Genomic DNA, 27,046 nt, shown 5'->3' with positions numbered 1-27,046 from the left:
CATTGCCTCAAGGCGTCACAGAGATATCACATTCACAAGAAGAGGGTGGACAGATGGACAGACGAGCTGAAAAACATTATGCCTCGGGTACCTTTGTGGAGTGATAGAAAGGTAATGTGATTTATTATATCTACTGTAGATCAAATTTGTAGACTGAAGTACTCTGAAAGTAGCCTACGTTACGTACATGCATTGAATGTGACTCTCCCTTTTGTGCTGTATCAGTGGGTTGGAAGCACCGTGTCTGTGTTTTTTATCTACTCTGAAAGGTTTACACGGGCCAGACTTAGTTGTCATCAGCTCAGAGGGGAAGGAGTGGGTGGCTGAAGAGCTAACCATGCTGGACAGAGCCTGTGGCAGTTCAGACTCAGAGGCCTAGACAGACCCCTTTCCCCCTCCCAACAAGTCTGAGAGTCTGCTCATCAAGGTGGGGCCCGGGAGGAAAAGAACCTCTAATGGAAGCCGTCCCGCCAACATAATCAAGGCTCCCAGGCCACATGCAATACAACAAAGCACTGAGCATAGGGCACACATTGAAAACAAAGCCAGGGTGTAGCTGTCTCTTCCCAAGTAAAACATTTCTTACTCACATCAATGTATCAGTGTTCTCATCAAAATGAAGAAGGACAACAAGCATATTTCCTGTAGGGGTTTGTTAATGTTGTGCATGTTGTCATTTGGCGCTATACAAATAAAAACTGAACTGAATTAAATTAAGATCAATTCTGTGACCTTTGAGTTGTCGGTTTGAGTTTGAGTTGAACAGTTGATCTCTGTTGAGACTGAGGTTTGAAAACCGACCATTACTAAAGCAGAGATTGGCTTTTCCAGATCCTGTCCGGATGTTCATCCTGTGACTCTTGCTACACATTGCACAGGATAAAAGGCTGGTTTTGCCATAACTTTAATTCACATTTGAGTCCAGGCTAAGACTTGGATACTTATCATATACTGGATTGAAAATGTTATCATTAAAAATCTCAGCGATAATTTATTGGTTCACTCCTTTTTTCCCCCTAAATGATAAGTAAACACAACATATTCTATTTCAGCTGTATATGAAAAAAACAAACACATTTCAGTACAGACTTGGTGACAAAAGAAAATACTGAGCCAGCCAATAAAGAGAAAGATAAGACTTGTAACTCTTTAACAAAGCGTACCGTCTGAAGAGGGGAGAAAAAGCCAGACCACTGATCCCTGTCAGGAAGTGGAGCCAACGAGGAGGCAAAGAAAACACAATGAGTATGGGACCTGGCATGGCCATGTTTTCTTTAAGCATATTAACTGAGCATGTTTTAGAGGGGTAGAGTGATGCACCGCCAGATATAGTAGATATTACATGTCTTAAATAAAAATTAAAAAAGAGAAGAGAAACAAATCACTGCCTACATCCTTTAGAAACGCAAAGAAGAACAGGAAGGGTAAATATAGACGCGACTTCTGTCTCACTGTACACGTCACAGTCACGTACTGTCGCTTATGACTACCCGAGGTGGAGCTCATCAGCAGATGACCTGATAAGATGACTTCATTCATGGTAAACGTAAGTGTGAATCAGACTCCGCCAATGACAGCATCTAGTAAACATCACACGAGCTTTGTGTTAATGAATGAGGTTGTCAGTGTTATTGTTTGGATTCCTCCTTTTCCGTGGTACTGGAACACAATGAGAGGAGACAGGATGAGAGACTCAGCTGTTGTCGTCATGGGGCTGCAGGGACTTCCTCAGCTCTTCAGGAAATCAAAAACTTACTCTGTGTAATGTTGGGTTTATTCCGAGGCTGTTGCGTGTAACACAAGCTTATGTGCGTTCATGCATACCCACACACCTACATTGTGTTCATGTGTCCAAAGAATGAATGTATACTTGCTTTTCCAGCTTCAAGGTAAACTTCTCTGCATTAAAAGCGACAGAGCAAAGTGTGAGAAAACACTGCCCCCTTTTCTCTGAGCAGACACCTGATCAGCCTGTCGCTCTTTTGTGAGGTAACTCAATCCAGGCAATCACAACAAAGCACAGGCCCTGCACAAAGATGCTGCAAGATTGGGAGAGGGTGGACGCTACCAGCCCTCCCAGAGACAGAGAGAAAAACATGTTTTTCTTAAAGGGAAGAGTCAAATTAAATTTTTCAGCACCCCTCCCTGTCCACTCCTCCTGATGCTGGCCCTTGTTTACAAAGCAAATATAAACAGGCTCAGTTAACCACTTGTTTATTGAGATATCAACACAACAGGTAAAGACATGCACCTTATTTACTTGCAAATGTCGTGTCTGTGGGCAAACCACATACATCACAAGAAAAACCCAAAGCAGGCAGTCAGTGAAAACAAGTCAAACAAGTCACTGAAAAACAATTATGTGAACTATTTTCTAGTGGAAATATCTTACTGATGTATTTCCAGATCAGACCTACACATAGAGATAGATACATCTTACCAATAACTGATTCCAATTCAATATTGAAATGTTATATGTCAGGTCAGGTGATTACTCAAATTATTAAAAACACTTATCAGATTTACAGTTTTTTTGTTTTTGTTTTTTAATCTTCAAAAAAATTGATGAGAGCAGATAAAATTCAGAGTCGATCTAACGGCTGAAACTTTCCCCAAGTAGCCTTGCAGCTCAAATCATGGGGTGTTAAATCCCCATTAAATTGGGAGTTAAGGGAAACACGTTAAACAGCTGTGGTGTGAGGTTTTCAGCCTCCTGCCCTCATGCTAGTCCACTGCCTTCCCCTCTACAGCCTGAATGCACTTTGATGCCTCCCTGGACTCCCATCTTCTAGTCTGTGACCTCGGAGTCACTCTGTTGAAAGAAATTACTTTCCCTCCAGACCCGTCTTTACAACACACAACCAAGTAGACATTCCACGGCCAAGCGAAGCAACAGGAAGTTGGTGAAATGCCCTTTTCGGTTGATAAATCAAGAACCACCTCCCGCTGCCCATTGGCCAAAATGTTTACTGTACAAGTGACATAATAATGATTGACATCGGTGATTGCTGGGTTCAAGCTAGGGCCTATTATCATCACAGATGTCTTTGAAGCCCAAGATAAAGATGTAAATGTCCTGAGCTCAAGGTCCCTCTGAAACCAGATGTTCCTCCAGCTTCAAAATGAAAACTTGTTTATGTGAGCTTATCGGAAGCCTCTCTGTCCCAAAGATAGTGTAAAACTATTCCAGCAATCCCACCTGACAACGATATTGTCCAATGTATTTTATTATTTAAACATTCTGTAGCTAGGAAATCTGGGCACAAACAAAGACATAAGTCAGGTAAAGACTGAGTTATAAATAAATACAACAATTGGTCATGATTCAGAGGTATTCGTTCATTCCTGCGTAGTGAACATCCTGTTTGTTATCCTCTTTGCGTCTGTGCAGGGGCCAGGGAAGCCCCAGCCAGAAGACGATATACACAGGGAATGTCAGGAATGCAGGTACATGAATGCCTCAATAATTCATGCTGGTCAGGCCTTTTGACACACTGCCCAGTTAAAAAGATGAAGGTCGGCCAAAGAGAAAGGGCAACAAATCTGAGCCTGAGCTGCGTATAAAATAAAGTTGTGAAACTAATGAACTTTCTAAGGATCTCTGTCCTTGGAGGAAGTTTGTATGAGAACTGGTGATATTTGGGGGGGGGGGGGGGGGGGGGGGGGGGGGGGAACAAAAAGCAAAACAAAAATAATTAGGCTACATACAAAATTCACACGAATCCCATTACCAGTCACATGTCTTTTTAAAAAATCCCCTTTTCTCTCAGTATGACTTAATTCAGTTTAAGTGTCACTGTGAAAAGGCCTGAGAAGTGAGACATGACATGACAAAGAAAAAAGTACTGTTTGTCATTTAAGGAAGGCCGGGGAAATAATTACATGACGTCACTATCATGTATAGGAGAAGTGGCATCGAGCCGCAGTACACTGACTCTTAAAATTAGCTTACAGCAGTTCCTCTGCGTGTCCACGTAAAAACAGTGTTGAGGCACAAAAGGCACCAGGGGATGAGGCCCCCTTTCTAAAACAACACTGACTGACAGAGTCCCCATTGTATTGAGGAGGAAACCACTTCTCCAACCTACAGCCTTGGTGCAGCTGCATTAGAGCAGCAATGCAAACCCCCACCGACACGCACAAATGCACTCACACATGCACATGCCCCAGAAAAAAAACACTTACATGTGCATCTAAATGGCAAACACATGCAGTTTCTGAGCAAAGATGAACAAATCTAGATAGGCTAGACATATTCTTCAGAGATGTGAGCAAACAAGTTGTGTCTCACTAGTTGCTGCCTCTGACTAAGAGTCAAAAATGCCAACTCTATCTCTAAACAGCTATGTGGAGAAGCAAATAAAACAAATACCACATGACCTTTAGCTTTACAGGACTATCTGGCTCAAAACAAGAGTTTGAGTTTGATAAGAAAATCAGTATCACTCTCATTTTGATGCTGCAGCTTAGCTTAGTTTAGCATAGCACAAAGGCTGGTAACAGAGAGAAACAGGTAAGCTGGCATTTTTATAGCCTGGCTTCTGCATGGAGTAAACAAATGAGAAATGATGTGTTAATTGGTGATTTTAAGAGGTGTAAGGATTTTGTTGTTGTTGTTTTACTCTTTCCAGAGGCAGGCGAGCTGAGATAATGGGCTGTTGGCTGTAGCTTCACATTTCCAGTCCAGGCGTAAGAGTGACATGTATCACCTCATCTAACTCTAGGCAAGAAAGCAAATTAGAGTATTTTAATGGCATCAGCCACCCTGGTGGATCTTATGGGGATATTTCAAACACACTGCTGAATGTGGATGTTTTTCATCTGCTCAGTCATGGTCTTTAACTTGACCTTTGCTTTCTAAAATAGCTGCGAGGAGAGGAGTAGAGAAGCAGTAAAACTCGCCATAAAGCCCGGCCCAGATTGGGGAATTGTTGCCCGAGGGTGGAGAGAGCCAGGTGGACAGCCTGATGCTGAGCCCCCCCTTCAGCCTGCACTGCTGCTCTAAAACTAAGTTAACTGTGTGCACTCAATTCCCATAATCCCTCTCTTCCTGGGATATGGTGGTGGGTGGCTAAGCCAGATGTACACAACTCCCTCCCCAACTACGTAACAAACACATTTTCTCTTTTTAGAAGACAGGAATGATGAGTGTGAGAAAGGGAGTGGTAGACTTATCAGACACATAAATAAACCAAGCCACCATTAAACAAATAAAAATGATTTATGTCTAATAAATACATTGCACAGCTTGACTCCATTAGTTCCACTTGAGTGGCATCTATCAGGCGAGGCAGCTTTCTTTAGACCTCAGCCATCGTGAAACAGTGATGTCAAACAGGCCAGCAGAGTCGCACTGTCGACATGTCTGATTTCAATAACACTGACTTAACGCAAAACTCTCCAGCTGTAGTTTTCCCAGCGTTGGATGCAACTTGATGGTGAGACATTGCTCCTGCACAATCAAACCTCAAAAGAAAAGCTGAGATGGTAGCCCACATACGCATGATGCAACTCAATGTCAGAGTATAAAAGATGGGGGCGAGTTGAGCAGAGCCAGACAAATCGGTTCAAATGGTTTCCAGTGCAATCAAGTGGTGAAAATAATCCCATGCTGCTCCCGTAACAGCTCTTAAATATGTGTGCGCTGTTTAAAAATACTGGTAAAGTCATTACAACCAAGAACAGTGGCAGGCCGCCAGTTGAAAGAGATTTTTCCCTCTCTTGAGTTCTCCTGTGGCCTCAGCCGAGACTAGACCACAGGAATCCAGCAGTGGATTGGTGCACCGGCACTTTGAAAGAAGATCCCCGGGCCTGACGTGCACCTTTGAAAATGCCACTCGCTCATTCCACATCATTTTCATAAAGACAGAGTCATATGGAGAAGGTTATCTTATAGGCCAGACCCACAGTGAGAGTAAATTCAGGAAATGGGGAAAGTAGGAGAAACAGTCAATGGGTGTCTGAATGAGAGGTTCCACCTCGACAAAACCAAGAATATGCAACAGTTACCAAGGAGGAGGAGCCAAAACCATCAAGAGAACGTGAACAATGACGATGAAGATATATTTTTTAGAGATATGGCTTCTATACTGTGCATTCAGATTTATCAACCTGTGAGGTCTACGTAGATCTATATCTTTAGCTGCGTCACTAATTGTATGTTCCACATCAGTAGCGGCCTGCAGGAACACAGTTCGTATACTGTAAAGCAAACCAACCACAACGACCACTGGCTACAATACAATTTCCTCTGTGAAATGAAGAAAGGAAAATGCCAGGCAGCTGTTTCCAACCACAAAAGATAGAGTTGAGGCAGTTTTTGACAATGCTGGACAAAAAGAGAAAGAGAGCAAAGAAGTGATAGGATGCTTTTAGCACATGCTGCCAGTTAAACCCGACCCGAGCATTTTATTAGCAGACCGCATGAAGTAGTCAAAGCTAACCCAGGGGTCTCACTCCTCTTCCATTGGCTTCCACCATCTACAGTAGAGCGCTCCTGTTAAATTCATTAGCCCAGGGATATTACTACACTGGCGGAGGCTGCTGCACCCATGACATCATTATGGGCAGCTGTCATTCCAGTGGGACGTCTGCGAGCTGTGTCTGAGAAACAGAGGGAGCGAGAGAGAGAGAGAGAGAGAGAGAGAGAGAGCAGTCCCGCCGCACAGATGCAGACACATCAGTTTACACCAGCATGCCATCATGAAGCAGGAAACACAGTGGTCCAGAGGAGTGGAAATTACCCATTTCAAAAATATCTATTTATGGAGAGTGTTGAGGCTGTGACAAAGCCAGTTTCTGCTTTGCGTACAAATAGTGGGGTTGGGGGGGGGGGGGGATCTGCTCAGAGTAGTGGAGAGAAAAAGCAATGTGAACTCGCTGACTATTTTTGGCATATATGATAGTTTGGAAAGAGCACACCAGAAGTATAGCCACTGCCAGACACCAAAGCCACGGCCTTGTCTTCCTGGAGAGCTCCAACCACACGGACAGAAGCTTTTGATGTACCTTTATCTCGCAACAAGGGGCAAGTGGGGCAGAGAGGAGACCATTGTCTGATAAGGACACTAAAATATACAAGCATGTTGTTCTTTCCCACAAAGTAAAGCCTGGGGTGGGGTGAGAGAGCTTGAAAACTTTTTTCTCCCCTCGTCAGAAACACAACTGAAATGTTGAGTCTACTGCTTCTTGCACAGAAATCATCTGCTCTGCACGGCTGAGCATAATAACAGGGACTGACGTTGTGTTTAAGGGCAAACAACTGTAGACTGTTCCAGTCTCCAGGCAGGGTGAATGTTGATATAAAATGATTTCCAGTCTTTCTTTTTACGGGAAATGTGAAGGCTGCAAATCTTTTTAACCCATCAGTCATATGGAAAAAAGCTTACATTCATCTAAACTTTCTTTTCTGTAACAACTGACTCACCCAGGCAGTGAGGGAAAGAGGCAAAAAAATTGAGCTGTCACTTCAGCGCTTACTGTACAGTGTGGTACGGTGCATAATTGTCATAATGGCTGAGAGTTAGCACAGCAGTCAGCAAGAGGGCCTTGAATGGCTTCTTGCTGTGCTCGTCTCTTCATATGAGGGCTTTACTCTGTAGCTGCTGATAGCTCTGGCAAGCAAATAATGGCTTTATTCCAGAAACAGAGAGCGCCCGCAAAGTATTCAAGAATGAGACTATCTGAGAACTGCTGTGAGGACCTTGGCTCTTTACTGCTTTATACTGTAATTAAGGTCTTAAACAGCTGAAAATCAAGGTTGGGTGTGGTTATGTTGAGATGTGGAGCGAGGAGACACAAAATAAGCACCTGTGAGAAAACCCTCATGGTACTGTTTGACAAAAAATAGACAAAATAAACATACAGGTCTATTCTCCATATGAAAAACTATTTCAGGTTTGTGTCTATGCGTTTAATATGGCAGAGTCTGCACTGGGGCGACGTTATGGAGCTCTCTGTTTTCTGTGTGTGCAGCAGAGTAGGCCGGAGACACTGTTCAAATACACAACTCAAACAAAAGTCTTGTGAACAACATCACATGAGGGATATTCTGCCATTTACATGCAGTCACTCACTGCCAACAGGGCACTCTGGCATCATGATGTAAAAATTTCAATAAAAATTATATTATTGCTTCATTGCATCACCATTCCTGCAGCTTGTTGTGACCCCCATGAACCCAAATGAGGCACTTGTAACTTCTTACCACAGGTTATGGTCTCAGTTCAGACAGGGGCAAAATATGATTTTCAGATTTTATTTTATTTATATATATAACCTGGGAAATACAGATTTCTTGTCTGGGGTTGTTCAGAAGATCATTGTGTACATGTCTGTTAAAGAAAAAAACTAAGTGTAAAAGCCTCAGCTGGTGACAGTGACCCTGTAAAACCTGTTGTTACTTTCACATTTTTGTTTTAGGACAAACCAGATATCACATGCAAGCTATTCAGCTTTAGACATCCTCGTCAGGTTGAATTCATATGATTTCATATAAATTACATCTGATGAAAGTCTGTGTAGAGACAATGTTAAGAGTTTTTGGTCTGAGACACATTTCCAGGACAACTTACTGATGTACAAGAAAGTTATTGTATAGGCCTAATTACCGTCAACAACAAAATGATACATTTTAAGAAAAGCAAGAAAAATCACATCATTGTCTGTCTGTCCTATCACCTTTAATTATCTCAACGGACCCCTCTGATTGATCTTGGAGCCCATTAGGGGACCTCTGGCCCTGCTGATATGCACCAACACAAAAGACAAAAGTCCTTATAATGGAGTGGCTGGAACCGGATCAAATGTTTGGTTGAGAGTTGCCATTGTTAATTCATTATCTAGCCTAATAATCATTTAATTAGTTGATTTGACTGCTGTAGCCTCTGCTTCAGGTTGTCATGAGCAATAACAGCCTGACACATAAGTTACTGTAAACTCCAGTCCACATTGTTGTTCCTCAAAAAGAGACTCAATTTGTAAAAGTCCCAGCCAAATGAAAACGTCCTTCCACTGTAGGATGACAGAAGAATCACTTGACTGTGTTGATAGATGGTAAAAGTGGGTGTTGACTGCGTAGCTCATTATTACAAAGCGCTCAGACAGTGCAGCTCCAGCCTGATGTGGAGCGAGCGAGCGAGAGAGGGGGGAGGAGGGGGGGACTCTTCGGGTGTGGGAGTTTTGGGGGAATTCAGAAAATGTTGTTTTCAGATGGTTTGCCTGCGGCGAGAGCACTTTTTCAAAAAATAAACTCCAAACTCCAAATCCTGTGATGTTGCTGTATCACGGATGTACAGTGCAGTCCCCCAAACACACACACATACACACATACACACAAACACACACACACCACACCCAACCTCCACCTCCACCAGCAGTGCACACTATACTCCCAGCACAACCACGCTGTGCTCTCAGTGTTTGCCACTTCAGCCAAACGCTGAGTTGTCTGACTTTAGCCGAGACAAAAGAACCGCAGGAGAGAGGGGGAGAGGGAGGGAGAGAGAGAGAGAGAGAGAGAGAGAGAGAGAGAGAGAGAGAGAGAGAGAGAGAGAGAGAGAGAGAGAGAGAGAGGTAGGGGGCAACAGGCAGAGGGAGTGAGGGGCGGGACAGCAACTCACATCGCTTCATTTAAAACATCAGCAGCTCATAATGGACGGGAAGTGTAAATACAAACAGACCTTCAGCTAAAAAGACACAATAGCAAACATGCCCACTTTTGATTCTTTGCACAGTTGCCATCAGAAATGTTTGTCATGGCATTATTGTGACTTTGAATGAGCAGTTTGAGGCTGTTTAACACAGCACCAAATCTCAAGGCGGATGTGTGATATAATTCAACATATTTCATTGTAACCGTGGCCAAAACCCCTGATATAATTATTAAGTTTAAAACTTACCAAAACAATGGCAAATTTCTCCTCCAGCTCGGTGGGGTCAGGCATGGGCACCTTCAGAGGCATGATGTGATGCTTCATCTCCGACTGTCCGTCCACACTTTCTATATTACCCATTTTTTTTTCTAGTAGGCTACTGGATCCCCCCTTGTCAACTTCAAAAACCTCCTCTGCGTCTCTCAGTGATGATAATCCAAGTTAGAGGAAAAGCAGGAAAAAGTATTCCACCAGTCTCATTAACGGATGAATCCAAATAATCCACTTCTCAACACCGAGATAAAAAGCTGACAGTGCAGAAGTCTCGTGTTAATGTCCCAAAATGCCATTTACACGAATTGACGAGCTCGAGTTTTACAGTGTGAATTCCTTCTCTGTAGTTTCCCTTCAAAACGTACTTTTTTGTTCAAAAGCAATAAAAGTACATCTGCTTTCTCCTCCAGAAAGTACTCTCTAATTTGCCTGGCCAATCCATAACTTACAAAAAATAAAATAAAAATAATAAGACAACTATCAAACGCCGAACAACTATGACTTTTAGTTGCTGCTCAACTTTCTTGGCTACGACGTGTTTCCATTCATTATTGTTGTGTGATCCTGATTAAGCTCTTCGCTGCTGCCTCCACTCAGAGGGCAGGTTTTCTTCTGTAGCCCCGCCCCCGCTCGAAGGGGGGGCATGCGGCGTTCCCGTTCGCTCAAATACACGTCAATCAATTGATGTTGGTTTACCCCGCCCCACCCTCACATCTGGAGGCAGTGAGCCCACATGCAGCTGGACGGAGACGTGAGGTTTTGTCGGTGTTTTATCGCGACCTAGTGGCGACATACGACTATGACATGTTATCAAAATCACCCTAAATTATATATTTTTTTCTTTCTTTTTTTATTAGTGTGAGGCAAAAATAAAAAAGCAGCAAAACTGATTTGGTTCATGAGAGTGCAAACTTTAATCAAGAAGTTCAGCAGCTACATGTTCAAATTATGTCAAAGCACTGCAGGTTTCTTCTTCATCACTGACATTTAAACACTATTTTCTTTCCACGACCACAAATCAGAGTATAAATGTTGTGGTGAGGTGACGGTGGTGCTACGTGGAAGCTATCTCAATATTTGCATGATTCTCGTGGCTGTTTAGCTCAAAAAGCTAAATAAAAACGTGGCCGACGGTATTGGCCTGTTGCATTCAGCGCTACAAACACTTACAAACACAAAGAAGCCTTTGGGTGTAAGAACACCAGCGATGAGTTTTCAGTATCTACAAAGTTTTCTCTTCATAAAAGCACAGTGATTCAGACTCTGCTTACAGTACCGTACCTCTGTTCTCAGTGGTAATGTGAGGGTCTACGTTTGTAATACTTTGATTTATAAAAGTAACTTTCAGAAAGCTCTTTTTAAAACATATAAAACTTCATCTGGAACATAATTCATAAACATTGACAAACTGTGCACAGTTTTGTAATACTTAAGGCAATGATATAAATGCATATAAACAAAATAATCTTGGGAATTGTTTGAAGATTGTAAAAATAAAAATTTAAAGAATCACTTTCAGTTGTGCAGGATGCTGTAAATCCACAAAACACTGTCACACCTCAGGATAGTAACCACAGCTCAAGCCCTTTGTAAATAAAATTCAAAGAGGACTTGTACAGTAAATGCTTTTAAACATATAAACTCGGTAGGTCATGCAACATAGTTGCATTTTTATCAAATATCTACTCAGCCAAAATATTCTACTGAAGAATCTGTCCGAGACAGAGTGGCCTTAGCACAGTTAACACTTTATGGATGATAAGCTACATGTAAAGTGTTATAAATACTTGTGGACAGTGTTTGCCGTGAAGCATGTACATGATGTCAATATTTTTTTCTTCAGTGATGGTGGAAATTTTTTCATTTAAGCTGAATATACAAACACAAATCACAGATCACAGAAGCAACACTTATCGTTATATAGTACTTAAGATCAAGAATAGGTTCTTCTAGTTGGTCTCTGCAGCCAAATCGTACCTGCAAACACAGAGAGGATACAGTTTGTTCTTAATATGTTATGTTACAAAATAATAATAACAATAAGTACTAATATTACACTGATACTAAGTATTATTCAGTAGGAAAAATAGAAATTATTACCATTGTGTGACACCAGTCTTAAGGTCTATTTGGTCCAGGTCCAGCTGCAACTGAGAGCAACAAGGAGACAAAAAGAGGATGACTCACACATTCTGTTTGTCTTGTGTCCTGTGATAGTAGCTATGTCAACACCAAGAGTGTGAGCGTGAGAGATAACCAACTGCATTTAATATGTGATGTGATGATATATACCTTGCCGATAAGCTCCCTCTCTCTGCTCATGAAGGAGACGTTGTTCTTCACTGAGAGGTCCAGTTTTCTCTGTGTGGACTCCTCCAGAGAGAGGTCAAAGTCAAACCTAGAGAAAGTGACAGAAAAGGTCAATTAACATCCTTTCATCATTTCTTTCACTATCATGAGTGTGTTATTGGTTTGTCTTACCTTTCGTTGAACTCTGGGTTGAGGTCCCTCTTCTTGGTGGCAGTTCTTCTCTTGGTCGTCCCCTTCTTGTCAGGCAGTAAGATGAAGGAAACATAAGGGTCGGCACCATCCTTGGAGCAGGCTGACAGGGATCTGTACAGTCATATTCACAACATGTAGAATAATGACGCTGGCTGCTCTGGATCAAAAATGCGATGTTTCAAAAAGTGAATGAATGAATCATGATTGAATCGGATAGAGACCTGCAGGAGTGAACAGTGATGAAAAGCCTGCTCTCCTCTGTGGAGTAGCCCAGGTACAGCTTCACCTGGCCAGCTGTGGTTGAATCATTGACTCTGAAGACACAGTTGAGAAAATGTGACCGTCATTTTGGTGATACATAAGCAAAAACAATGACTCCACAACAGGGAATTGACACCTGTGCGTGTGACTCACATGGAGAAGCCACCTCTGTGTCTGAGGTCTAGATGGGATGGAACCCATCTGGGGACGACTTCCTCGTCGTTGCCATCATTAGCATCCCCTGGAGCCCTGCTGCGACACGCCACCAGCTGGGTGTCCAAGATCTGTAGGATATGGAAATCATCGCTACTATATGGAATTACAGCTACACAAGTACACAATTTATAAGGCACACATCACCAAAACAAATGCAGTGTTCTTGCAATAAATCCTTCCTCATGAAGGTTATAATGTTTGTTTTTTTATTGCTGCTGTTTTTGTCATTAGGATGTAATTTTCGTGTCTGCTACTCAGCTTATGTTCACTGATATAAAAGTGGTGGATGAATTAAAAAAACACACCTCTTTATTCAACAGCACCACAGAATCCAAAATGGTCATAAAGTTGAATCAAGAGCTCCCTAAAACAGCTTCAACACAAACTGGAATTGATTGCTATAAATAAATAAACTCCCAGTGACTGATTGAATTCTTAAAACTTTCGTGATGAACAACTTGAATTCTGAAAAATAAAGAGGCCATCAATGTGAGGTGTTCAAGGGGAATGGGGTTTCATAAGGACTGTTTGTTGTACAACGTGTGTACTTCCTGGAGACTGATTGTCATCGTTGCGTTGGCAGGAAACCAGTAGAGATGCATGGGAAACCACAACTTGGCATTTCTACGCAAGGTGTAAATTGTTAATCTGTGAGCCCCAGTGGTGGCGAATGGATTTTCTTTCCTTTGGACAAAGGCTACTAGTTTACACCTGTCCCCAGTCTTTATGCTAAGCTAAATTAAGCTAAGCTAAATTGCCTCTTGCCTTAGCCTAAAATGTAGGACAATGTGAGAACAGTGACAATGTGCAGGTTTTCTGTGAGACGTCAGTGGTCCACGTAATGACCTAGATTAAATACAATGTTTTGCAACATTGACTAAACACAGAGACAGTGACGCAAAATCAAGTGATACAGAGTAAATCACAATCAGGACTCTAGCAAAGTCCAGTCACATGAACACAGACTGTATTGTAAGTAGTATATTTGTCAGCACCTTGAGTGTGGCCCTCAGTAGGATCTGGCTCTCTGGCAGAGCTCCATCCAGATTAAGCCAGCGATCCAGCACCAAGCCCGGCTCAGAAAGCACCTCTCTGAGAGGAAGTGTCAAGGACCCGAGGGCTTGGCCCCAGTTGTGTGAGAGCTGAATGAAAACACACACAGATGGGTGAACAAAGATGTTTTAGTCTTCTTTCAAAGTGTGTATATTATCAAGAGTTTTGACAAGTTTAACAGCCTTGCAGCCACAAGGTTCAGACAAAAAGTAGTTTTGTCAATGATTCTCACCTTGACTGTGAGTGTTTCATCTCTGGGATCACGAACCAGAAAATGAAAGGCTTCATCCCATCGAGGAGATGTCGAGCGTTCACAGACCTTGGGAAAATGACTTTTGTCAACAAACTGTTTCTTTCTTGCATGTATACATAAGCTCGATGTGAAAGCTGTGTTCCTACCTTGGTTTTGTATACAACACCTTTGTGACTAATCTCAGCTCCGACTTTTGGATCCTTCCCACTCTTCTTCAGCTTTAGTGTCACACAAGGGATTACATAACACAAAAATTGTTACAACAACACAACACATTACAATACCAGTGTTTTGATAAGTCAACGAGCATGCAGCTGTACTAACACACTACAGTGCTCTGTGCAATACAGTGCCACTAAAAGCAGTTACTGTGCTTGGGAGAGGAGAAACACATCATATTAAACAACAAATAAAACCCAAAGGACTGGTGGACATGATCTCACCGGCAGGCCATGGGCACGCTCCACATACACAAACAGTATAGCTGCTGATGGCAGAACCTTGTTCTGGAAAGACAGCTGGGAATGGTACTGCAGGATCTGTAGAAAGCAGTGAATGATACAGAGAAAGAGAAAGAGTGAAAGTATTAATATGACACTATGTGCAATGAAAGTGCATTATGAAAGTTCTAGTTAAGTTGTTTAGCAACACAAAGTCATTGTTATATAAATATACCACACAACCCATCTGTTGCATCTGCAAAGCACTGTCCAACTGTGAACCACAAAAGTGTTTTTTTTTCTCCTTATGATTAGAAACTGTTGTATCTGCCATAGCAACCAAACAACACTGCAAGAAAACAACAGCTCTGGGCTCCCATGGCACAAGAAGCATTATCTGAAGAATAGGTTTTGACATTTTCAAGCTTACTGTTATCATTCCTTCTGTACCAACTGGTTGTGAAGCAGTGTGCCTAACACAACACCACTTCAAAAGACGGGGGTCTAAAATCTACAATATTTATTCTGAGCAAAAATGCACTTTAAAGGTCAGTTGAAATTAATATAAGGTTAGACAAATCATGTGGGTATCTTATTACTGTTATTCTATCTCAGCCACAAACAAAACCTTCAAAGGAAAGTATCCCTCGTCTAAAAGTACCACAGTCACTGGAAACACAAAGTGGGGATTTCATACTGGAAAGATTGTTATGTTAGCAGATATTCACATGATTTGGTAGATTTTGTCTGCAAAGCCTCGTATTAACTTGACTTGAAAAATAAGTGTTTATCTTGTAAGTTATCTTCATGTGATGATTACACACATAAGCTTTGAAAAATTATGGTAGAGCTGGATCTAGTATAATAAACCTTAAAATTCTTTATTGTCTAATGTGAATTTGTTAGTATCATATGTGTATCATATGTGTACTTTGTTAGTATCATATGTGTACCTGTGGTTTTATTTTTATTTATCATTATAAAACTTGAGTTGCAATAAGATTGCAACTCAGTTAATCATTATTTTACAGAGGCTATACTGTATATTTAAAGGCCTTGCTGCAGCCGGTCCTGTATTGAATCTCGACTCGGGCGACCCTGTGCTGCGTGTCATTCTCCCTCTCTCTCTGCCTCCCCATTTCCTGTCTCTCTTTGCTGCGCTATCAATTAAAGGCAAAAAGCCCCAAAAATGTACTTAAAAACCTTGAGCAGTAGCAATTGTTTTAAAAACCTAAAGAGGAGTCCAGACTTTTAAGTTTTATTATAATTACTCATCAATTGTCTGTTGCCTTGAAATATGTAAATAGATTGAAAATACAAAAAAATAAATATGTAACCTGCTCCAGTCTGGGTAGATCAGAGATTCTGGGCAGCCACTCCAGCACCAGGTGAACTCGGCCTGACTTCACATCATTTAAAGTGTACCACTGGAAGAGAATTTCAACAGAAATGTTGCATTTTAACATTATTTGCTAATGAGTACAAGTTACTGTATATGATGAAATGTTTTCGGCCTTGTGTTACACACCGTATCGATGAACTGTGCGCTGATGATATCTCTTAGACTCAGCTTGAACCTGTAAAGACAGGAACAAGTAATATTTTATCCTCCTTTTAACTAACTTTTTTTTCTAGTAATGACACATCCAGCCCACAGCAGTGTAATTTATATTTGTAAAGCATGAACACACCTTCCAAGGAAGTCGTCCTGGTCGAGGTCCTTGTCAAACAACTCAAACTGAATCTCCTGACCAGGAAGCTGCGTCAAAATCACCTAAATCATAGAGAAAAAGAAATCTAATCTAAGACCTAATGATTTTATCAGAAAAGACTCAACAACTCAAGCATCAAACAAAGGTAATACCTCAAAGAGCTCATTCCAGGTGGGATTGAGGTTCTCTTTGATGGTGTGGCTGCGGAAGGTAATACCAGCCACACGGATCTTGACGTAGGGGTCACTCTTCCCCTTCACCATGCCCCCCATGAAGTTGTCCTTGGCTATCAGGTTTTGGGCCTCTACCAGGTGAATACGCAGCACTCCCTGTGAGAAGAGCAATGTCAAAACACTGGTGCACAACAGTTTGAGAGACTGAGTGGCATCAGCTGCTGTTTGACTCTACTGTAGGTAAAGAACGTTCACCTCAGTTGCAAACTCTGGGTCGGGTGTGGTGTTCTGCGGACGTGCTGGTTGAGGTTTAGCTAACCCACCGGGTCCTGTGGGGTTCACCTCTGATGTGATCCCCCCCGGACTCACCCCGGATCCAGAGGATGAAGGGCGAGGAGACGGAGTTGTAGGAGTGGCATCTTCACTTAGCCACAAAACCTAGAATGAGGCAAGTAAGAGGTTATGAGGAGCAGACATCAAACAGTAAATTGATCAATAATTTATTTCACTTCTGGTTCTTAGAATAAGCTTCTTTAGTTCAGGATTGGCAGAGAAGAGGTGATACGCGTGAGGCCGAAGCCAGTGGATGGTCTAATTTAGTGTAAAGTTCAGACATGTAAATGGGTAGATTCAAACATTCATAGCATCATGATGCATTTTGTGAACTCTATGTTCTTAAGTCTTCTGTCCAAAATGGCTGACAAACACACAGATGCTAAATTTGAATTTCACATTGCTGCTTTGTTGTGTTGTGATGTGATGAGTGTGATACATAAACATGGGTCAGATGATATCTTCCCTGTCCTTTGGGTGCTGGTGGGGCGACAAAGCCTTCCACACACAGACAGGTTAGTTCTACAAACAGGGCTTGAATGCACATCTCCCTTATTTACTTCACTGCCCAGCACATGTTAAAGATCATCAGTGCAGTACTAACCCTAAGCACTATTTTGATGTAGATGCGGCTGGCTGAACCAGAATCCTCCAGCTGGAACCACTGGTCCATGGTGAGTTCAGAGGTTGCCAGAATACGGGTCAGAGGGATGGTGAGACTGCCCAGGGACAGAGCACGGTCGTCGTCTTTGACCTGATTACACAAGAAAGAAAAAAACAGGCATAAGAGACACACAGTGAGAATGAAAACCAGCTGAAGAAGCAAAAGTCACCAAGGGAGCAGTGTAAAAAGAAGAGAGTGCGTTAACAGAGAGATCACAGAGATTAAGAGGAAAAATTGATCACAACCGGAGAAAATCAATAAGGTATTTACTGTACTAATTACTCTAGCACCTTGGGAATTAACATATGTAAAATATTTACAACAAGCTTAATTGGTGCGTTTAATCATTTCCCCTCTACTGACTTACTTGAATGTCAATGTCTTGTTTGCGAGGATCCTGAATGAAGAAGGTAAAAGCGTCCTCCCACGCAGGGCTGTTAGTCCCGTAACAAGTCTGGAGAAAAAGGCAGGGAAACCATTCATTACACTCACTTTTGTTTGAGGTAGAAATAAATAGTTTCAGTTTTATTCTTACCTTGCTCTCTTTAGTTGTATCCTGAATGGAAATCTGCACCATTGGGCTCGGGTCCTTGTTTCCTTTTCTCATCTAAAATTAATTAAATATATCAATATGGGTGACACACTAAAATGTAGGGTATACAACAGTACATGGCAGTATGTGAAATATTTGTGATCTTACAGGCAGTTGGTGAGCTTGGTCAAGATAGATGGCTAAAATGGCAGCAGATGGAGGATCGGCTGTCTTACTGGTCAGGTTCTGATTCATCTGGATCACCTGATAGAAGAACAACAGATGGAGCTAAAGAGCATGTAAGGAAAATAATCTGGACCTCTAAAAGTCCAAAGCCAAAACAATTTTACCATCACTATTGTTCCCAAGATGAATTTGTCAGGTTTAACAAAGAATGAATACAAAATGTATTTGATATGTTAAACATAATATGATACATCATATCATAATAGTCATTGCTAAAAACCTTTAAGACCAAAGGGGCCAGTTTGGAGTGTTTTTGTAATCTTTCGCCTGATCTTGGCCACATTTTATTTTTATTTTTACTCATGTACTTATTGAGTTGCATATTTGTTTTATTCTGACTGTGACAGATTTGGGCTGAATAATTCTTTGATATAGAGATTTTCAATCCCACTTCAGCTTTTTGTTTTGCTAAATCAAGGCTATATGAATTAATTAAATCGTGATAACATCAATAAGTTTTGCCTCTGATAATCACCAGCACATCAGTTTGTCAGCACCGCAACCTAAAGATGGTCTACTGAGTCCCAGTAGGTTCGTCAGCCACAGACTCACCTCACTCAGTCTGTCAGCAGAGGACAGCAGAGAGAGCCACTCCAGCCGGAGGTGGACACTGCCAGATGGGACGTCCCTCAGATTGAACCACTGTTTACAAAAACAGAAGGCTGGTTTAATATAAAAACACATTTTTCTCATCTGGCTGATTTCTATGAGAGTAGACAGGGGTCACTATTGAAGGTGATGAGATCAGAGACGATCACGAGGAAGCTCATGGGTTCTGTAGTGTCACATGCTACCAGGATTACTGAAGTCTTAGTCAGTACTTATTTTCCTGGCATAATAACTGTGTTCTCGTGGTTATTCTTTATTATTGTTAAAGTAATGGATCCAGTTTAACTTCAGTATCACTACTCACATCATCCACAACTCTGGCCTTCTTTACAATATCAAGATCCACCTTGACCCTGAAAGAGAGAGAGATGGAGAGAGGTAGGGGGAGAATCAATGAAGCCTTGAATTAAAGACATTGATTTCGTTCATTTTAACAGAATCATGGCCCAATGTGTCGAGAGCAGAGATGGAAATGAGATGAGAAGCACATAGAGACACAGAGAGAGTGAATGAGTGAGAATGAGTAAGCTACCTCCCCAGGAAGTCATCCTGGTCTGGGTCTTTGTCAAATACTTCCACTTCCAACTCCTGACCAGGTACTTCATGGACAATCACCTGACACACATACACACACATAAATGGACAAATACACACATAGACACAACAAATACACAAATATAGATACAACCACACGTGACACAATAGCACAAGGACATGCAAACAGAATCACAATGGCAAGAAACCTCTTATATTTGTGCTCAGTACATTTAATAATTTAATATCTATTCATTGTTCAGTGCTTGGATTTCACCAAGCACAAGAAAAGAGCAATGTGACCCTGAGAAAACAATTTTTGCAAAACCTTATCTCAGAAACAGCAGCTTCCTGTTTCCAGGGGAGAAGATAAAATCATCACAAAGCTCTTTATCTCTGAAGTGCTGCGACATACTTACTTACAACAAATACTTGTGTGCAATCCTTATGAAGCAAGTCCCCCAGCACCAAGCTATAACTTTTAACACAGATCGTACATCTCTTCTTTGGTTTTAGCTCAGTGTTGGTTTTATTTTCCTTCCTGCAGCCTCTCTCACCTCAAACATCTCCCTCCACTGTGGGTTCAGGTTGCTGTCTACATGATGAGAGGTGAAGATCTGGGTTCCCACACGCAGAACGGCGTATGGGTCCGATTTCCCATCAATCAAGCCTCTGATGACAGTATCCTTAGCAGTCAGGTCCTCAGCCTCCAGCAGATGGATACGCACAACTCCCTAACATGTGTAGGGAGTTCACATGCAGAAAAACACAAGAAAGCATGGAGAAAATCCAAAATATTAGACGACTGGAATCTTCATAAGACATGTTTTCATGTATTCACAATGTGAATTTCTTAATATGACTTCCAGGCTACAGTATGTGTTTGCTTGCAACTAATAATCTCAGACTGAACTGCTTCAGTCTGGGGTGGCCCGTGTGTCACCAGGCCATTTATTATTGAGACAGTTACCCTTGGGAGAGGGGAGCGGAGCTGCGCAACGTGCAGGTCGGCCACCAGGGGAACAGTGAGACGATTGGGGAGCACCAGGAAGGAGGCTATTGCATCCATTATCATAGTGTCCGACATGGCACTGCAAATGAATGCAAGGACGATGTTTGGGGACACACAGGGGAGGGACACACAGACAGACAAGCTATGTACTACCACTGACAATGTGAACATGCATAAATAACTTGATGTCCAGGTTCAGACTAAAAAAAACGACAGAACCCATTTGGCTAAATAGGACAGACCACTCTGAAATGCTGTCGGCTTATTTACAGGAGGAGGGCAATTTGAAAAATATCACTGAAAGTATTGCCAGAGGAGGCTGATGTGCCAGTGACAAATTTACCTCAGACAATGCTTTAATTAACAAAAGATCGTAACACATACAGTGTAGAATCAATTACATTGAATATCAATGTCAAATATGCTTCCCATTAGTTTAGAATCATATTCTACTGTATTTATTTGATTCTACATTGGCCACATTATGCTCTTACATTATGGACTTTAAAAACTACCTGTATATGCAGCATATGTATGGAGACATAGTATTACTTGTTGAATACAAGAACACCATCACAGCTTAAACTTTGAACAGCTTAAAGAATGAGTTTGGCATCTTTCAATGTTTTCTTATTTTCAGTAAATCACATGAAAAGGATAAAACCAGCAAGGTGTTAAATTTGTCTCTTGAGATTTTCTGGCCTCCTTAGCTTTTCTGTTCTACTCCTTTGTTCCTACTGTGTAGGCAAAATAGGTCACATATATAAGAACTTTTACTTTAAAATGACTAAGTAATTTTGTAAAACAGCAGGGAAATACAGTTATTAGTAGGCTACATATTTCTGTATCAGAGGATGGGTATTTGGGGGGTTTGGGGTGGACTAATACATAATTCTGCTCTGTTGAGCACAGGTTATTTGACACTGGGTTGTGTTAGGTACTTCCACAGAGTCAATGTTTTACCTGCACAGAAGCAGAGCGATATGATGCACTTTCTGATTAAAACACCTGATATACAGCATAACACTATTTTCCTAAGAATAAGACTGTTTAACCGCGAGATAAAGCTGTGAACATTTTTCTAAATACACTTCATGTGTTGTCAGCTTTTTTTAGCATGCATTTTTTGAGGGTATTTACTGTACTAATTACTTTGGGAATTAACGTATGTAAAAAATGTACAAACAGCAAACAGTGGCTGGCTCTGTCCAGAGTTTACTGCAGGACTGTCAACATATAAGTACATCACTCTACCACTTGATCTGGAATTATTTCTTTTACGTAGAATAAACTAGTGCCAATTTTAGTGAAGGAGGCTCACTGCTCACAGTGAAGGTCTATGGCTCAGAGAAATAAGCTATATCAGGCGCTGGCTTCACAGGCAATAATAATAGGATCATGTCCTTGTTGGCTTTTGGCTTTTCATGGGATTTGCTGACAAGAGAAAAAATGAATCATACTGCCACCCTTATCCTTTAAGGACATGAACACACAGATTTGTCAGTAAACAGACAGCACTGCTGTCTGTTTCAGTTTCAGTTCTTGCAACTCCTTTAAATTCTAGGAAATCCTCTTTGATCCTAGTTGCTAAGTAAATAATAAATCCTCCGTTTTATCAATTACACTAAGTCCAAAAAGTGCAAAACTCAAACTTTACTGCAGACCAAAACAGTCCTGCAACTTGAACTCTTCATAAAATTAAACATTAAATGTACACAGAGCTCTATCATAGGAACTCACTTGAGCCCTGGGATGTCCAGCAGGTTGGTGAGCCCCGTCCAGTTGATGTCGAGTTTCTACACACGATACAAATACAAACAATGGCATATGAGTACGTTTACGCCTTGCGATAACAATGCAGAAGGAAACTGAAAACACTCACAGGCCTGCGGATGAAGAACATTGTAATGGCTCCAACCAGTGGCACATCTCCAATCAAAGGCTCAAGGATCACACGCAACTTCCCGTGGAGCTGAACAGAGAAAATTCAACATTTAAAATGTTTTTAGGACACTCAAATACAGCAAGCAGTGAGCAGGGAATGTGTTAAGAATTCATTCTTCTACCTGGATTCCTTTCACCCCGGCTTTGCAGAAGTACTTTTTGATTTCAACATTAACTTCCACATCACCAGCATAGCTGCAAAAAATATATGACACATCAACACAAGTGCAACCGAATGAAGAAGTTGATATGAGCTATGAAAAAGCTGTTGATGATATACAATCTCTTTCCTGTGCTAAGTTAACAATGATCTGCTGTGACAGATAAGGACAATGCACAAGCAACAGAAGGGACTAAAAGTTGTGATACATCACCTCAGGTACAAATCCAACATAACTTGTCTCTTATCATGTTCTGTGTGAGCTTTTACACCAACAACCTTCAGAGCCTGCGAACAAAGCAGCTGCTGTTAAATACGCACACAACAAACAAGACTCATAGAGACTATAAAATCATATTAGAAGAGATCACATGAAACATATCAGTCACTGTAATGAATTCATCATTTTTATGCCTGTAATGAAAAGCTTAATGAGACTAATATTGCAGTTCCATTACATACACATTACTAACACAAGTACTGCCATGCTTCACTGTGTTTTCATGGTCCATAAAGGTCCTGGTTCCTGATTCACAGGATTAAGAGCTCTTTTCAGGACAGAGCAGTACCTTATCTCCTATGTTGACTTTGGTAAAGCTGAGAGTCTGCAGATGAATACTGGAAGCACGGATGGCAGGAGCGATGGTTTCCACTAGCAACTTCTCCAGATACTGGCCAACAAAGGGCCAAGCCTGCTGCAGGATCTACATAACAGAACAAATGGACATGCATTATTTTCCTTTAAAGGTTTTAAAAAGAGTGAAGCAATGACTGAATGTTTATTGAAATAAAAGATGTATATATTTTTTCAATTATAAAATGGTTAATGTAATCAAATGTAGTGTTTATAATTATCTGTGTAACAATGAATTACAAAGGCTTAGTCACAGTAAAGGGCTTAATGTAAATAAAACAAATATTGACCAGAAGATGACAGCAAATAACAAAGAACCATTAACACAAATGCAACACAAAGCCTTGATCACAAACTGTTTGGCTTGAGGTTGAAAGGCCTCTCATCTGATCAGAAGGTGGAACTGAAACTGTATTGAAATCACTCAACCATCAATAATTCAGCAAGAATGGTTATTAAACAAATGAATGGAGTGCCCTCCAGTTGTTCATCTGTAAAAACATCAGGCTGCCATAAAATTAAAAAGATTAGCATAACAATTGATCAGCAAAGCTTTACTTCATTTGGTCATTTCCTATAAATACCCTAGAAAGATCAATACACCTTGGAAGTAATTACATTAAAAATATGTGCACTTCAAATGAATAATCCTATGAATGACTCCTGTAACCTGAAACAAGCAAACATATGACATTTGTCTAAAGGAAAGAACAAAACTCAACATATATAGATAATTAACTTTCTAAAAGAAAGCAATCATGAATAAATATTTACCTAAGGTTAAAGGGAACATTAACAAATCTAATTAATGGACATGAAGCAGAAAGCATTAGATCAGTGTGTCAGTGTTATTACTGCACAGCCTCACACTGTGTTGGCTTCAACGTGTCAGTGTATCAAGTTCTGTAGGTGAGTGTTTACCAATTCCCTGACCTCAACCACCACACTGTTATGGAAATGCAGGTAGCAATAATGCATCCCATAAAAGTCAGCTCCTCTGGGACTTTTTCATTTACATGACTCTCAGTCATTATCAGCTCTGTTTGTGCTGCGGGCACTTCCTTTAAGTTGTTAAACATAATACAGGGAGAGAACATTCGGAGGCTGATGTATGTTTGTTTACACTTGCAGGAGAGAAGGGCAAGTGTGGGCGGCTGGATCACATGTCAGGAAGCGTGAGGGATAGACGTCGGCTGGGGAAAGATGAGCCCAGAAAATTGCCATCCTACAAACTGCTCCTTCTGTCACCAACTTCATCACATTTTTCTCTCCAGAAAGGCTGCTTTGTGTTATTAGTATTCACATCCACACTTGCCCTGAGCTGATGTGAGGTTACTGTACTGACAGAGACAAAGAGACTGCAATATGATCATGGTCACTCTTCCTGACTCTTAATTACACCATTAGATTATCTGCTCTGATGGAGAGGCTGCAGCTGGAGATGGGTCACTTACAGGCCACGCAAGTGTCTTTTATCTTGATATGAAATGTGATGCGTTCTAGCTACTGTTGGCGCTGCTCAAGTGAATCGTGGACACCTTATCTAGAAACAATTTGTTGTTTTGTTTGCTTTGCTCAAAGTTCAGCTGAGTGAAACACTGCAGTTCCTTAACTGCTGCAAATTGGAATAGATTATTACAGCAAAAAAGATAAACTCCTCATGTGCAAATATACAGCTGCTACCATGCATTGTGATGTAAATGGAATAAAACATACCTTATTCAGCCACTCCACCTTTTCCACATCTGGAAAGTTGATCTGTGGACAAGTAATATGGCTCAGGCATGAACTCAAAAATGACACAGTAGTGTGAAATCACATTTGACTGTGTGAAGAGCAGTTAAAATACTTGAGGTGGTTCTTTTTTTAGGTATAATGTTTTTACACGTGCACACACAGTGATAAATACTTGAGTAAAGTTCAGGAGAAGTTCTACTCTGTTTAAATGTTATGCACATACTGCAAATCAGCCTTTGCACAGAGACTTGAGATGACAGATTAGGCCTATCAGCACGCACAGACACACACACACATGCACACACACAATTTATACTCTCTCTTCCACTCTCTATCCAGATATGGTGGTCCTGGTCACTGGCTCTGCTCTGCTCTGCTCTGAGGGATGTTTATGAGTCATCAAGTTTTGCAACAACAAAAAAAGCAGCATGCAGCAGTATTGAAACAGGAAAAGGAAACACAGAGAGAATCAACCAATCTAAGAAACATTGTCACTGCTGTTTACTTAGTGCCAGTTCTCCTCAGTGTCAGTGTCATATTTTGCACCTTTACACCACCACAAACACCTCATCTAACATGTTCGTTTCACATTCCTTTCTGTGGCAGCAGTTCAGACCTAGTCCCCAGGCACTGCACATAGAGAATGTCTAAATATGGGGCTGGTCTGACACAGGAGGAAAACACAGTGAACAAAAGGGACCTTTGTGGGCATACTCATTAATGTTGCCAAGAATTTTAAAAAAGTGTCCTTGTCATATGTGCTCATGGGGCTCCTGGGCAAATATGAGTAACAGTGTATTCCTGTAAAGAGCATAGCTACTATGACTGTGGTGCAGAGTATCTGAGATGCAGCTCAAGTTCACCCTGGCAGATATAGCAGATGTGACAGATGTGACAGGTGACAGAAAACTGCAAAGCATTAGCACGGTGGGCGGTGAGCCTGTTAAAGGTGTTAATACACACAGCTCCTTACCCAGGGAGGTAAATCCCTTTTGGTTCTGAAGACCCTCTCAGTGGTGAACGCCTTCTCGTTCTCCAGGAGGTACATGGCAGACTTCAGCCGCATCACTTTCTCCAGTCGGCTGTGTTTCCACCCCATGTAGATCATCAGACCGAGCAGGACAACGCTGATGCTGAAGCCATAGTATCCGGCCAGGTACACCGGCAGGAGCGCACCCAGGCATTTTCCAAACGACCACAGCACAGTGACTGCGCGTTCACCGGGGGGTTGGTCCGATAAGGCCGGTGGTGGTGGTGCTACTGCGGCCGCCGTGCCCCTACCCATGCCCGGCTCCGCATCCACAGCTGGCATCGCAGGTTTCCGTTTGGCTTCACCGGATCGAGCTGGCCTTCTGCTCCTATTCTGCCTCTGTGACGAAGTGGCAAGCGCAAGTGAAGACTTCCCCCTGGCTTATAATACAAACCATCGAGGGATCAGAGATAAAGAGCTGGTTTCGATCCGTTGAATCATGATCACTGAGCTTGTCTTCGCTGCCCTCCCCCTCAGTTCCGCAGGATACTGAAACTGACTATTCCGTGTTTCATTTGCGTGCACAGCTTCTTTATAACTGTGCGGGGCAAGCAGAGACCAAGACCAGCGAGGGCGGGCTCTGTTCGAAACCCTCCTTCCCATTAAGTCGTGGAGAAACCTAAAGCCAAGATTTAACTTGTAGCGTCACGCACAGCCTCGGGCGGAGCGACGTACAGCTTTACAGCTGAGCGCATTACTGTAATGTAAAAGTCAGAGCACAGAGCAATACAGTTGGTATTTCTAAAAAAAAAAATAAAAAAAAAAGATGAAAAAACATCATCATGGTCATGTAAAATGAGAGCAGCCAATAAAACAGTTCCTAAAGCAATTGCAGGTTGCTCAACCCGTTATCTTTTTTACATAACCAGAATAAATCCTCCTTGCACGCGCAAGCGCTCATCTCCACTGCAGCAGCACCATCAGCTGAGCGTGACAGCACCTGCAGGTTCATTCACAGTGACGGTAGGCTACATTGTATTTGATACAGTGCTGTCCGCTCTATTATCTACTACAGAGGGTCCAGGCTGCAGACTGAGTCGTGACAACACGGGGACACGCGCCAGTTGCATGCACA

General features: G+C 41.7%; 2 protein-coding genes across 9 annotated transcripts in view; both read right to left on the bottom strand.

The window, feature by feature from the left end:
* Window positions 1-10,487, bottom strand: part of fmnl3 (formin-like 3) — a 33,386-nt gene extending 22,899 nt beyond the window's left edge. For all 8 annotated transcript variants that reach the window (XR_014595524.1, XM_083976112.1, XM_083976113.1 and 5 more), the window contains exon 1: window positions 9,900-10,487. Coding sequence is in view for 7 of the 8 variants with exons in the window: in XM_083976112.1 (XP_083832238.1) it covers window positions 9,900-10,013 (114 nt within the window). In the remaining variant the exon portion in view is untranslated. The remainder of the gene's footprint in view (window positions 1-9,899) is intronic.
* A 342-nt stretch (window positions 10,488-10,829) lies between these two features.
* Window positions 10,830-26,726, bottom strand: esyt1a (extended synaptotagmin-like protein 1a). Its single transcript, XM_083976196.1, has 31 exons — window positions 25,915-26,726; window positions 24,921-24,962; window positions 23,140-23,274; window positions 22,785-22,858; window positions 22,533-22,605; window positions 22,349-22,438; window positions 22,207-22,262; window positions 20,425-20,545; window positions 20,012-20,188; window positions 19,453-19,535; window positions 19,225-19,273; window positions 18,864-18,953; window positions 18,234-18,329; window positions 18,069-18,140; window positions 17,901-17,987; window positions 17,474-17,623; window positions 16,792-16,974; window positions 16,516-16,692; window positions 16,343-16,425; window positions 16,180-16,228; window positions 15,989-16,078; window positions 14,655-14,750; window positions 14,358-14,429; window positions 14,191-14,277; window positions 13,901-14,047; window positions 12,843-12,973; window positions 12,650-12,742; window positions 12,408-12,539; window positions 12,219-12,324; window positions 12,027-12,076; window positions 10,830-11,903 (listed from the first exon to the last, which is right to left on the bottom strand). The coding sequence occupies exons 1-31, from the start codon at window positions 26,251-26,253 to the stop codon at window positions 11,876-11,878; spliced, it is 3,258 nt and encodes a 1,085-aa protein (XP_083832322.1). The 5' UTR covers window positions 26,254-26,726; the 3' UTR covers window positions 10,830-11,875.
* Between the last annotated feature and the right edge of the window lie 320 nt (window positions 26,727-27,046).

The sequence above is a fragment of the Trachurus trachurus genome (genome assembly GCF_905171665.1).
Source record: "Trachurus trachurus genome assembly, chromosome: 7".
Lineage (NCBI taxonomy): Eukaryota > Metazoa > Chordata > Actinopteri > Carangiformes > Carangidae > Trachurus > Trachurus trachurus.
Note: the sequence above shows the minus strand (reverse complement) of the source record. Positions and strands in the feature narration are given on the sequence as shown.